The 12339-nt window shown below is 35.5% G+C and overlaps 1 protein-coding gene across 9 annotated transcripts in view; it reads left to right on the forward strand.

Annotated features, from left to right (window-relative positions):
- Window positions 1-23: 23 nt before the first annotated feature.
- LOC126733375 (uncharacterized) overlaps window positions 24-12339 on the forward strand; it is a 29836-nt gene continuing 17520 nt past the window's right edge. For 6 of the 9 annotated variants that reach the window (XR_007659682.1, XR_007659683.1, XM_050436648.1 and 3 more), the window contains exons 1-6: window positions 24-176; window positions 520-633; window positions 2077-2197; window positions 2394-2494; window positions 7498-7651; window positions 7751-7889. Coding sequence is in view for 4 of the 9 variants with exons in the window: in XM_050436648.1 (XP_050292605.1) it covers window positions 543-633; window positions 2077-2197; window positions 2394-2494; window positions 7498-7651; window positions 7751-7889 (606 nt within the window). In the remaining 5 variants the exon portion in view is untranslated. Of the gene's footprint in view, window positions 177-519; window positions 634-2076; window positions 2198-2393; window positions 2495-7490; window positions 7652-7750; window positions 7890-12339 lie in introns of those variants that run through there. The other 3 variants (XR_007659685.1, XR_007659684.1, XR_007659686.1) reach the window with 3 other exon arrangements.

A 12339-nucleotide genomic window follows, 5' to 3' on the forward strand; every position in this document is an offset into this window, starting at 1 on the left:
AAGGGCAAACTTTCGCCTCTTCTATTATGTTGTTACATTTTTCTCCTTCTTCATTTTGTTTTTAGATGCGTTAAAACTGAAAAACCCTGAGAAGTTAAGAACCCCAACGTCCCTCATCTCAGACTTGTGGATTTCATAAGGAGGAAACGGCTGCCTCCTCTCCCTACTCGTCTAAGGTATTGTATCAGTATGATAAATCACCATTTACATTTGTTGCTTGGACGCTTAGAAAATGCGATATCTTTTAAGGTAAAAAAGATATGTTGAGTGAGAAACTCCACTCGACTTTCGTGAACGACTGCATTTTGCAATTAAAATGAATTGGGTTGGATAAACGAGTTGCTCGCAAGGTGTTTGATGAAATGCCATGCCAGAGTTTTTTTTTTTTTTTTTATTAGATAATCCAAAAATGACTATTGTAGTACTCTCTCTGTTTAACATTTTCTCAACATGTAGTCATGTACTCACCCAATTGTTGTTGTTTGTCTCCTTCTCCTCCTCCTCCTCCTCCTCCTTCAAGTTTTGAGAGTTCAACTGGAACCATGAAACCTCAACAACTTTTTCTTTCCTCAACTTTGAAACTGTTCAAACGAAGGCCAAACAATTCTCGCCAAGGACTGCACTGGAGCACTAGTAAGTCAAAAATAATTGTATTCTTTCTCAACTCCCTTTTTTTCATAAATTTTGAATTACATTCTGATTTAATTTTTTTAAAATTTGGCAGAGTCACCAAGTGTTAGTCAATTAATTTACGTGATCCTTTTTTTTCTCTCTCTCTTCTTGTGCAAAGATTTTTGATACGTTTCTTTAATCCAAGTCCCAAGAAGTAGAGGGAAAGTTGAGTCTAGCGTTGCTGGCCTGCTTTAATTCTAACAGAGTATAATATTTATTAATAGGCCTTTCTCAAACCTCGGATAGATTGATTGATTTTGAGAGATAGTTCATCATGTCCCAGCTCTCAGCTACTTACTTGTTGCGTTGCTATATCTCATTGCCTGCTCTTTGTTCTAGGAGCTTTGTGCTTCTGATGATCATATCATAAAACTTGACTGCTCTTTTCCTTCCTGTCTTGCTTGATCATTGTAATCTGGTTTCTTGATGTTGTTGCCCCTATAGTACATTTCCTATGTACTTGGGCTGTGTTATTTTTTAATAAAATTTTTATGTTACTTATAAAAAAAAAAAAGTATTTTGCTCTCCTCTGAACTCATTCACTACGACCACAAGCACAACTGGGTGATTCGCAGACCGGCAATGTAATTTGTTATGTTTCTATTTCTGTGACCTCCATCCTCCTTCATATGTTTTTGGAGAAAATGTTGTTTAATGGACGGCAGAGGTGGACTGATTTGTTTGGGATTTTTGTCAAGGGTAATGTTGTAATTTTACCGTGTAAGGGTAAAATGAGAAATTTACTTTTCTTTTAAGGTGACTTGCATGTGACCGTTAGTTTTAAACTCAATCTGACTTCAGGGTGCAATTTCAAGCTTTTTTAAAATTGGGACGGTGATTGTAAGTTTTAAAAGTTTGGGGTGTAAGTGCAAAGACCCCTATAATTTAGGTTGCATTTGGTCTCATGCGTAGGGATTTACTTTTGCAAAATCCATTCCACTGTTTTTAGATTCACTTTCTTCTTGTACATAAGTTTTTTTGTTTTCCTTTGTTGCTTGTACATATTTCCTTTGTTTACTTCATCTCTTTGATGGAGTAATTTCTTTTTAATACAAAATTTTCTTACCTATCAAAAAAAAAGTTGCATTTTTGCAATTTAACCTCAATTTGTTCTCCCTCTTCTTTCATTTGTTTTTTCTTTTTAGCCTGTGATTATTCTTGTTATCCCATTTCATTAGGTTTTCAAACTTGATTTGGTAGAAGGTCTAAGCCTTCTATTGTGTGAAAATTTAGAAGACATCAGTGTTATATACATTCTAACATGTGTCAGTCATGAGTAAGAACCAGGTGTTGTTTCTGTAGAAACAATTTTGCATTTGGTTCTTTTGGTTATAGCTCTTCAATCTGTTTATATAGAAGTGAAAGATGTCAATCTAAGATTTATAGCAATTTTCCTTTTGCTAGGTGGTTATCATCAACAATCTAGAAACGCTATTAACTTTTCGGCGTTGTTTGCAATCCCTCTACCTCATTTTTCGAAAAGAATCAACAGAAAGATAATAGAGAGTGATTGTCAAGCCAAGCGGTAATTAAATCTTGATTTCTTTACAGTATTCTGTATCTTTTGTTTTACTTTATATACAATTTCACTATCTGTCATGGACATCTTCAATAATTTTGTGGATCATTTTTATATTTGTGAATTATTAGTGTTTTATATTTATTTTTGGTGTGTCTGTGGAAGTGTAGCTTTAATGACTTTCCTAACTTATGATTTACAGTCTTCTTTCAGGTTCTCAAATGATAACAGAAGTATCACATGAGTGTCCCCCTGAAAGTGATCTTTTTTCCTTCATTAACTTCACGTTAAATGAGCTTGAAGGTATTGAATTTATCTCCTTCTTCCGAATTTGCTTGGGTAATGTGCTGATTGCTGTTTCTTGTAAAGACTAAATAGTATATCTTCTCAAGAGTTACTAATTTTTCCACTTATCAAAAAATATATTTGAGGTAAAAGGACATTTTTTTTAAAAAAAATTTCTATGGGAAAAGAGATACACCAATGGATTGTTAATTTTATAAATTCTCTCCCTTTCTTCATATCTGGTATGGTAGAGCTATTCTTGTGCATATCAACAGATCAGCGTTAAATCTTTTGATCAGCTTTGGCTTAGCTTAATTTTGACTGCTATTTAGTGAATTTAATCACTCTTTCATGTGGTTAGATTTCTAGTACTTTTTATATGTAATTTACCTTTTTGCTTTCTCATTGGTCTTTCTTGCTCATTACCATTAAAATCTACTACTAAAGATATGCAATTCTATAAGCATGTTAATTAACTGTCAAACAATGATAGCTTATAACAAATGTTGTCAATTCTTGTGCTTGGATTCCATTTTTCAACTATCACAATTTGTAAAGAATTTTTTATTTTTATTTTTTGGATAAGTAATAGAAAGATATATATATAAAAAAAAAAAGGAGTCACCTAAGTATATAGGAAATATACTGGGGTGAAACAATCAGTTACAAAAATTGCATACATCTAATAAATCAACAATAGAAAAGAATAACTTTAGATCAGGCATAGAATGCTTTGTATCCTCAAAACTTCTGCCATTCCTTTCCCTCCAAATGCACCACATCAAACAATGTGGGCAATCTTCCAAATGTGACAATTTCAATGACGACAAAGTGACCTTGCTAGCAAGCTAGAAGATCAACTATAGATTTTGGCATCACCCAGAAAACTCACAAACCAAAAAAAATGGGGCAATGTATTAAAAGGTGGTCAATAGATTCACTATTATATTTGCACATATAACAACAAGTTATGATCTTTACCTTTCTCTTCCTTAAGTTGTCAATGGTCAAAATATTACCCAAATCTGTAGTCCATACAAAGAAAGTTACTCTCAAAGGGACTTTGGATCTCCAAATGATTTTCCATGGGAAAAGATGAATAGTAGTAGCAGTATCAATATCAGAGTCCAAAAGTCGGTAATAAACACCTACCTTGAAGCCCTTTTTCTTATTCGGCTTCCCGCACGTCTTATTCTCTCCAATCTGCCTAATTTCCGAACCATAAATGGTAGTTATGAAAGTCATCAAGGACTCCAATTCCCAATCTTGTATTGCCTGCATAGATTGGAGACCTCAATGAAGAACCCCATTGGTGAAATGCATAAAATCTACCACACTGGCATCCTCATTGCGGCCAAGTCTAAATAACTCGGGGTAACAAACAACAAGAGAAGTCTGCCCACAAGTTATTTCCAAGTAATTTTCATCTGCAAGTTATTCCTTTTATTGAATAATATATAAATATATATAATTAATATACATATCCGTGCCATACTCATGTCCTACTTTTTCAAAAATTGCCGTGTTGCCGTACCACACTTGTGCAAGTGCTTCCTAGAGATAAACAAAAGAAAAATCCATTGCCTCCACTTCTCTGAAAAACCACAACGCTCTCACAAAAGAATGAGAAAACTCCAGTTCACATTAAATGGCTTCTCTACCTCCAATATACAAAGTACTCCTCGTTGGCCAAATTTTAATCTACTATCCAGACATTTTTTTGGCAATCAAGACAGAATCAAGAATTTGCCTCTCCAACACGAAAGCGTTCTGAGATGATGAAATGATATCTCCCAAAACTACACTCAACCGAATAGCCAGAACTTTAGCAATGATATTGTATACCCCAATTAAACTAATAGAGCGAAAATCCCTCTCTTCCACCGCATCAATATTTTTTGGGGAGAGTGTGATGAAGGTAGCATTTAGACTTTTCTCAAATTGGCTCTTGTCATAAAAATACTGAAACACAGCCAGAAGATCAGATTCGAGGATATCCCAGCAAGATAGGAAAAAAACCACTGGGAAACAGTCAGGTCCAGGAGATTTATCTCCATTGAAGCCCCTTATAACCTCATGCATTTCTGCTTCTTCAAAAGGCTTTTCCAACCATAATGCTTGTTCCCTGGAAAGTCTAGGGAATTCCAACACATCTGAGAAAGTCTAGTGACTTGCAGTTCCGAGTATAAACTTCTATAAAACTGAGTGATACTGTCAATAATTCAATCCTGATTAGATGCCAAAGCCCCATGAACCAGAAGACTTGAACTACTGTTATATCTTCGATTAGAGTTGGCCATGCAATGGAAAAACTTTGTATTACAGTCACCTTCCTTCAAATGCAATACCCTAGACTTCTGTCTCTTACTAATTTCTTCTAACAGTGTAATCTTTTTAATATCTGTGCAGAGTCTTTCCATCTCTAATTTCTCCTCACCCAATTAAGGAAATCTTTCTGCTTTAGCATCCAAGTCAGTCAACTTCCTCCATAAATTCTGTTTCCCTGTTGTGAAATTGCCAAACTTCGTTTCATTCCATTGCTTTAAATCCAATATCAGTGCTTTTAACTTCATGGCCAAAATATATCTAGGAGTCCCCTGAAAACAATAAGCTTACCGCCAAGACTTCACCTTGTCCACAAAGCCCTCTGCCTTTAACTACATGTTTTCGAAACGAAAAGGTCTATACACCCATTTTGTTGATTCCCTCCCTCTTAACTGAATAGGAAAGTGATCCTATAAAACTCTAGGTAAGCTTCTTTGAGAGATACAAGTACTCATCCCAATGGTGGGAGAAAAGAAAACGATCAATTCTAGAACCTGAGGAAGAATTAGACCAAGTGAAAAGACGTTATGTGTAGTTCTAGTTGAAGTCGTATTTAAAATGTGCAAGTGACAAAAGTGCAGCTATAATTTTATAGCTTGATATTTGATCATTGTCCTATTATGTTGGATTATGGGGTTTTGAAGAAAGGGAGTCCTTCAACTTTGAGAATATGTGGTGCATGCAGGTGGCTTTGCTGAACAGGTGAAAGTTTGGTCAAGTAGCTATAATTTCATGGCTTATCTGGTTTTTGTACTGCTAAGAATTTTAAAGCTTTCAAATATTATTTTCAGGAAATGCCGAAATGGATTAAGGAACTGTTTGGAAATGGAAGGGCTTAGAAGGGGGGGACTATTAACCATCTTCTCCTACATTGTGTTTGGTCGATAGTTTAAGCTTTATTTGGTGTCTCATGATGGAAAATGTAAGGGGTTAGAAAGGCAAGACTATTAACCGTCTTCTCCTACATTGTGTTTGGCCATAGTTTAAGCTTTATTTGGTGTCTCTTGGGTCATGCCTTACTTGGAGAAAGATCTTCTAGCTTGTTGGAGTAGTGGTTTAATTGCCATCAAAGCAGACTTATTGTACACTGTTACTTTATGTCTGTGGTGCATTTGGGAGAAGCCTAATTCTAGGTCTTTGAAGGTATTGAATCCATGTTGAAGTTCTTTTTCTTAGACCTCACATTTTGATTGGTTAAAAAATATTGGGGATCTTAGTTGTTCTTCTTTTTTGGAGTTCCTCAATCTTAGTAATTATAGGCTTTAATTTTGTTGTGTAGTTCTTGTATACTTCCTGTGTACTTGGACTTTTGCCCTTTTCTCTTTCAATAAAATTTTATTAATTATAAAATAAAATAATCCTTTTTGGTTTCTTGAAGGCACACCACATCACATCTCCATTCTTTTATCATGTTCTTCACCACCACTCTTTTATTGGGGTCATGCAAGCCGCTCACATTCCAGGACATTAAAAATAGCTTCTTGGGAATATATCAACAGTGCTTGTGATGTTGGGAAGTTTTGGAGGTTGATGTGTTACAGAAAGTTTGAGGTGGCCTCTTTACTGCTTTGAGAGTAAATAGTGATGTCATTTTCTTTGGAGGAGAGAGCATAAGGCAATGTAGGGGTAGGTTGTGGCTGGTGGGTTAAGAGAATTTTGGAATTAAGGTTTAAAACTTAGCAAGAAAGGAAACGTTCAAAAATGGCTAGGGTTTTGGTAGAGAAAAGGGAAGTTTTTATTTAGGATTGCAAAAAAGGGGAGAAAAGGTGAGAAAAACTAAGATTGAATTTGTCTATTGAGTTGCAGAAATTATAGTTAGATTATATCTTACTTCACTGTCCTATTGCCACGGATTTGCGGTCTGTGGTGTTGGGTTTATTTGGAGTTTGTTGGGTGATGCTGGGTGACTTGTTAGCTTGTTGGCTGGTTGTTTTCAGCATCTTCAACATGTTCAATTGTGGATGGCTGCCCTGCATATGCTTGATCTCAAATTATTTATCTTTAGGACTTTATTGGATTGGATGTCAGTTTTGCATAGTTAGTATTTATGATGTGTTATTGTTTTGATTGATTCATGTAATTTGTGTGATTGATTGTATGGTCCCTAGTTGCATACTATGTGTATACTCTATTTTTTGATAGCAATAAAAATTTCATTACTCATTAATTTTTATTTTTTATTTTTTTGTTGCAGAAATTGTAGTTCTATTCTATCCCCTGATTAGAAAACTAAAATTAATTTATACAATAAGAACTTCAATGAAATATTTTTTATAAATACTTGTAATTAGAGCTTGTTAGAATGAGCATTTTGGGCAAAAGGGTATTAATATTTGGAATGAAATACACTGTCTTATGGGGAATATTTGGAGAATGACTCATTAATGGCCTTTTGCATTCTACTGTGTTAAGCTTTCTTTTTGAGAGCATGTATATCTACTGTAGGTATTTCTCCTCTTTTTTTTCCCTGATTTTATTGATAGTATATATTTTAGAGTGTAATTGTTGAAAGATACTCATGTAAATTTCTTGTGTACCTTATTTATCTTATTTTGCTGAAGTGACAAATAGATATGATAGATATCAATAAATTGTTTTTCTCGTCTAGAATGATTGGGTTTGTAAATTTAATTGGACTCTGGTATACTCCTTTTCCTGCTTCCCTATATTTGATTTCTTGACATACAAGTGCACAGGTCCCTATCATTGTTGGTTGAATTTTGGTGAAAGCAAGGATTCCTTCAAGAGAGTTGGAACCTTCTTGGTTGTTGCTGGACAGTTTCTTGACAATTCAATAATTGACTCAAACTCTCTCTCTATGCTTTTAAAAGTAAAGTCACTCCAGCAAAGGTAGAATAAGTTCACATAGTTATTTCTTTCCAGTTAAGTTGGGTGAATTTATTATCCTAAAGTTTTTTCTGACTCCTTCTCCCTCTTTCCCTGTTCTAGGTTCCCTCAGCTTCATATTATGGGTCTTCAGTGTGGCAGTTCAGTTTGCTCTCCTATTGATCAAAGTCACCTAGTCCAACTGATAATGAAGGAATACATCACATTTCCAATTTTATTGTCTAACAAGACATTTCCTGAGGTGAGGTATAAATTCTTTGTTCAGATTTTCAGTCTATATTAAGACCTTCTGAGTGCAAAAAGTGTCGCATTCATCATGTTGTATTAGGCTGGCTAACTTGTTCTGGTTGAACTTTATTTACTGGCCTAGTTGTTGGGTAAAATGGCATTAGTAAAGACCTCCAATCATGCATGCAATGTTCGTTTTATAAGTTGGAGAGTATAAGGAACCAGAGAAGAGAGATGTTCAAGATTTTAAGGTACATAGTAGTGGTTGGAGTCTTGGGATGAGTTGTAGACCTAGATATTCTAGGTTCGATCCCCATGAGGAGTTCCCCTGGATAACTTGATAGTTGATACATGATTATGGCGGGTGGGGTCATGTATCCATGGTGAGGTTCCATATCATATAAAAAAAAAAATTTTAAATCTAAGTAGATGATAATTATTTAAAATATAGATATATAGAGTACCAAATATACAAGAAGATCACCTTAGTTTTTTTTTGTTGATAAGTAAAGAAAATTTTATTCAAAGTCATAAAAAGGAGCCACCCAAGTATAGAGGAAATATATAGCAGGGAACCAAAAAAATCAAATACACAAATTACAAGCATCCTTCAAATCCATCAAATCATGAACCAAAAAAATAGAAAGACTTCCTATGATAGACATCCAATCCGATAGTGTTTTAAAAAGAAAAGTTTCAAGTCGGCTGTTGAACCCTTTCAGAATGTTCCCGTTTCTCTCCCACCAAATGCACCACATCAAACAATGAGGGACAACCATCTAGATAACATTATTACGATGATGACCAAATTTTTTTTGATATAATGAGGCCGTTTGGATTCAGCGTTTTCCGCTGAATCCAAGCTGCGTTTTCTTAAATTTTTTTTTTTTTTTTTTATACTTTAGCCGCATATTTTGACTAAATCAACTGTGAACAGTGCATTTATGCACTGTTCATGGACCCATAAATTCCACTTTTCAGCAATTTTTTCATTAAAAATGGGTCCCACGATACTATTCACATATTTAAAAATTATTTTGCTACAGTGTTTTCAGTTTCAGTTTTCAGTTTCAGCAAAAATAAGCTCAATCCAAACGGACCCAATAAGTTTTATTAATATAAAAAAGGAACAATCAAGTACAAAAATTACAAGAATCAAGAAAATCACGGAAAGAGGCAAAATATTGGTTTCGCAAAGCAACCAACCAATCAAATAAAGTTCTACAAAAAAATAACTTGAGCCCTAGTATGGATCTCTCATTATCTTCAAAACACCTACTATTTCTTTCCCTCCAAAGACACCACATTAAACAATGGGGGACAATTAACCATATATGGCCATTTCAATGACGACCAAGCCTACCTTGCCAGCAAGCTAGGAGCCCTACAACAGACTGCGGCATAACCTAGCTTACTCCAAATAAACCAAAAACCATAGACCACAAATCCATAGTAGCCGAACAATGAAGAAAGAGATGGTCAATTGATTCACCATTACTCTTGCACATATAACACAAATCTAATATCCAGATCTTTCATTTTCATAAATTGTCAATTGTCAAGCATTTCCCTAAACAAAGAAAGCCACTTGAGAAGGGATCTTCTGCTTTCAAATACTTTTCCATGGAAAACAACTATCATTAGAGCCCACTAGAAAACTATAATAATCATTAACCATGAATCCCTTATTTCTATCTAGTTTCCAACACATCTTATCCTCACCAAAACCCCTTACTGAAGAGCCATAAATGGTATCCATGAAGCTCGACACAACCTCCAATTCCCAAGCATGAACACCCCTAAAGAAACTTACATCCCAAAAAATTACCCCATTAGCGGACTTTATAAGCTTAGCCACACTTGCCTCCTTATCTTGGAAAAATCGAAACAATTTAGGATAGCTGGCTGCAAGAGATGTCTCCCCACACTAACGATCATGCCAAAACTTCACCCTTGATCCATCAATAATATCATACAGAATGTAATGTGAAAAAGAAGGCCATACCTGACTAATATTTTCCCACAAACCAACACCATAAGGACCCAAAACAGATCTGGTACACCAGCCACCCCATACACATCCATATTTCATCTCTATCACTTGCCTCCAAAGTAGACCAGCCACTACTAATAGTCTTCCATAAACTCACCCCCTAGGAGCCTGGAACATAATTAGAGCACCAACCTCCCTCCTCACTTCCATATTTAACCCTTATAACCCTTCTCCATAATGCTTCTCTCTCATACCCAAATCTCCACAACAATTTTCCCAATAGCGCTTCATTAAAATATCTTAAATTTCAAATTGCTAGACCCCTAGACTGGATAGGAGAGCATACCTTAAACCAATTCACCAAGTGACGTTTTGAATCATCTCCCAAACCACTCCAAAGAAAATTTCGTTGAAGTTGTTCTATACGATTCACTATATCCGCCGGAATCAGGAAAAAAGGGAAAGGAGATAAATAGGTAAATTGGATAAAGTACTTTTTATGAGAGCAAGTCTACCCCATTTGGAGAGATACAACCTTCTCCATTTGCTAACCTCCTTTCCACCTCTTATTTATCCTAGTAATATCATATTTTATTGAATTAGAATGAAGTCACAATTTCATTTCAAATCATCCTATGACCCCATTTTACCCAAATGATCCAAATCGCACGAGGATCTGGGCAGTATTAGTTGGATTGTGTAGGATCCTGTTCCCTGTTATCCAAGCCTTTGTGGGCTTATTTAGATTTATTTTTATTTTTACTTTAGGCCAAATAAATCTTGGATTGGGTTGATTAAGTCTTAAATATTTAAGTGGTTTACAAAAAATAGCTTATCAGACATTGCTTTAACTAAAAAAAGCCCTATAGTAAATCATCTTTAGCCACCAATTGAGTTATATAGTTGGTATCGACCAAAAACCAAAAATTTAGACATTGCTTAAACACAAAAGAGCCCTATAGTAAAATCATCTTTCACCGCCAATGAGTTATATACTCAACTAGCGCTTTCTTCAGGCATAATAAATAGTTGGATGGTGGGGTTGTGGGGTTCAAGGCAGAGGATGGTTGTTTGCGAATGGGGAGAGGAATTCGCAAACTAGAGGCATATTAACTGAAAAGTAGTAGCTTCCTATCAATGATTATACATTGAAGATGGAGATCAACGTCCCTTGCTGGGTGGTTTGCCTTTCTCTTCCATTGAGGAAGAGGAGGCCAATTGGCTGGATAGAGGCTTCACAAATGAGGAAGTTTTTGATGCAGTAAAAAACATGAGTGGTGACAAAGCTCTAGTAACAAATGATTTCTCAATGGTGTTCTTCTAGTCTTGTTGGAGCATTAGCAGGGCATCATGAAGGTTTTTCACTATTATTTTCATGAACATGCTGTGTTTGAGAAAAGCATCAATGCCACTTTCATTGCTCTTATTCCCAAAAAAAAAAAAAAAAAAAAATCAGGGGCTTTAGAGATTAAGGATTTTTGGCCTTAATCATTGGGGTCTACAAAATCATGGCCAAAGTATTATCTAATAGGTTGAAGATGGTGTTGGAGAAAGTGGTGTCTAACTCATTTTTGTTAGAGGGAAACAGATCTTGGATTCAGTTTTTATTGCCAATGCATGTTTAAATAGTAGGTTGAAATCTGGTGTGCCATGGCTGTTGTGTATGTTAGACTTGGAGAAATCCTACGATCATGTGCATTGGAATTTTTGTATTTATCTCCAAAAAAAAATTGGGGGTAAGGCTATCTATTAGGACCTCTCCTAGACCCCACAAAAGTGGGAGATTTGTGCACTAGGTACAATCTTTTTATATATTGCGAAGATTTGGGTTTAGTCCTCGGTGGAGGAGGTGGACTTATGTATGGATCTCCATAGTTCGGTTTTAAATTTTGGTAAATGAGAGTTTGAGTGGTTTTTTTTTTTTTTTTTTCCCAAAGTTCTTGGGGGTTGAGACAAGGGGATCCGTTATCTCCATTATAGAGGCTTTGAGTTGGTTGTTGGAGAGGGCAGTGGGAGGGCATTACTTGTTGGGATTCACTGTGGGATGCCTATCTTATAATGTGATCACGATTTCCTATCTTCTTTTTGCTGATAATATGTCTATTTTTTGAGGTTAACTATGAACAAATGTGGGATTTGAACAGTGTGTGTGTGTGTTTACAAGCAGTCTCTGGTCTAAAGATAAAATTGGGGAAATTCAAGCTGGATTCAGTAGGTGATGGGTCGAATGTTGAAGCATTAGTTGGTATTTTAGGTTGCAAGGCTTCTAAGTTATTGATGAGAAATTTGGGTCTTCCTCTAGGATTTGCCTTAAAAGAAAAGGCTGTGTGGAATTCCAATGCTTCATAAGATGGAATGATGATTGGCTGGTTGGAAAAGAATATGTCTCTCTAGGGGAGGCCTAGTGACGCTAATAAAGAGCACCTTATCCAACCTCTCAACCTATTACTTAACTATTCCCTATTTCTAT

Source organism: Quercus robur, chromosome 6 (genome assembly GCF_932294415.1).
Source record: "Quercus robur chromosome 6, dhQueRobu3.1, whole genome shotgun sequence".
NCBI lineage: Eukaryota > Viridiplantae > Streptophyta > Magnoliopsida > Fagales > Fagaceae > Quercus > Quercus robur.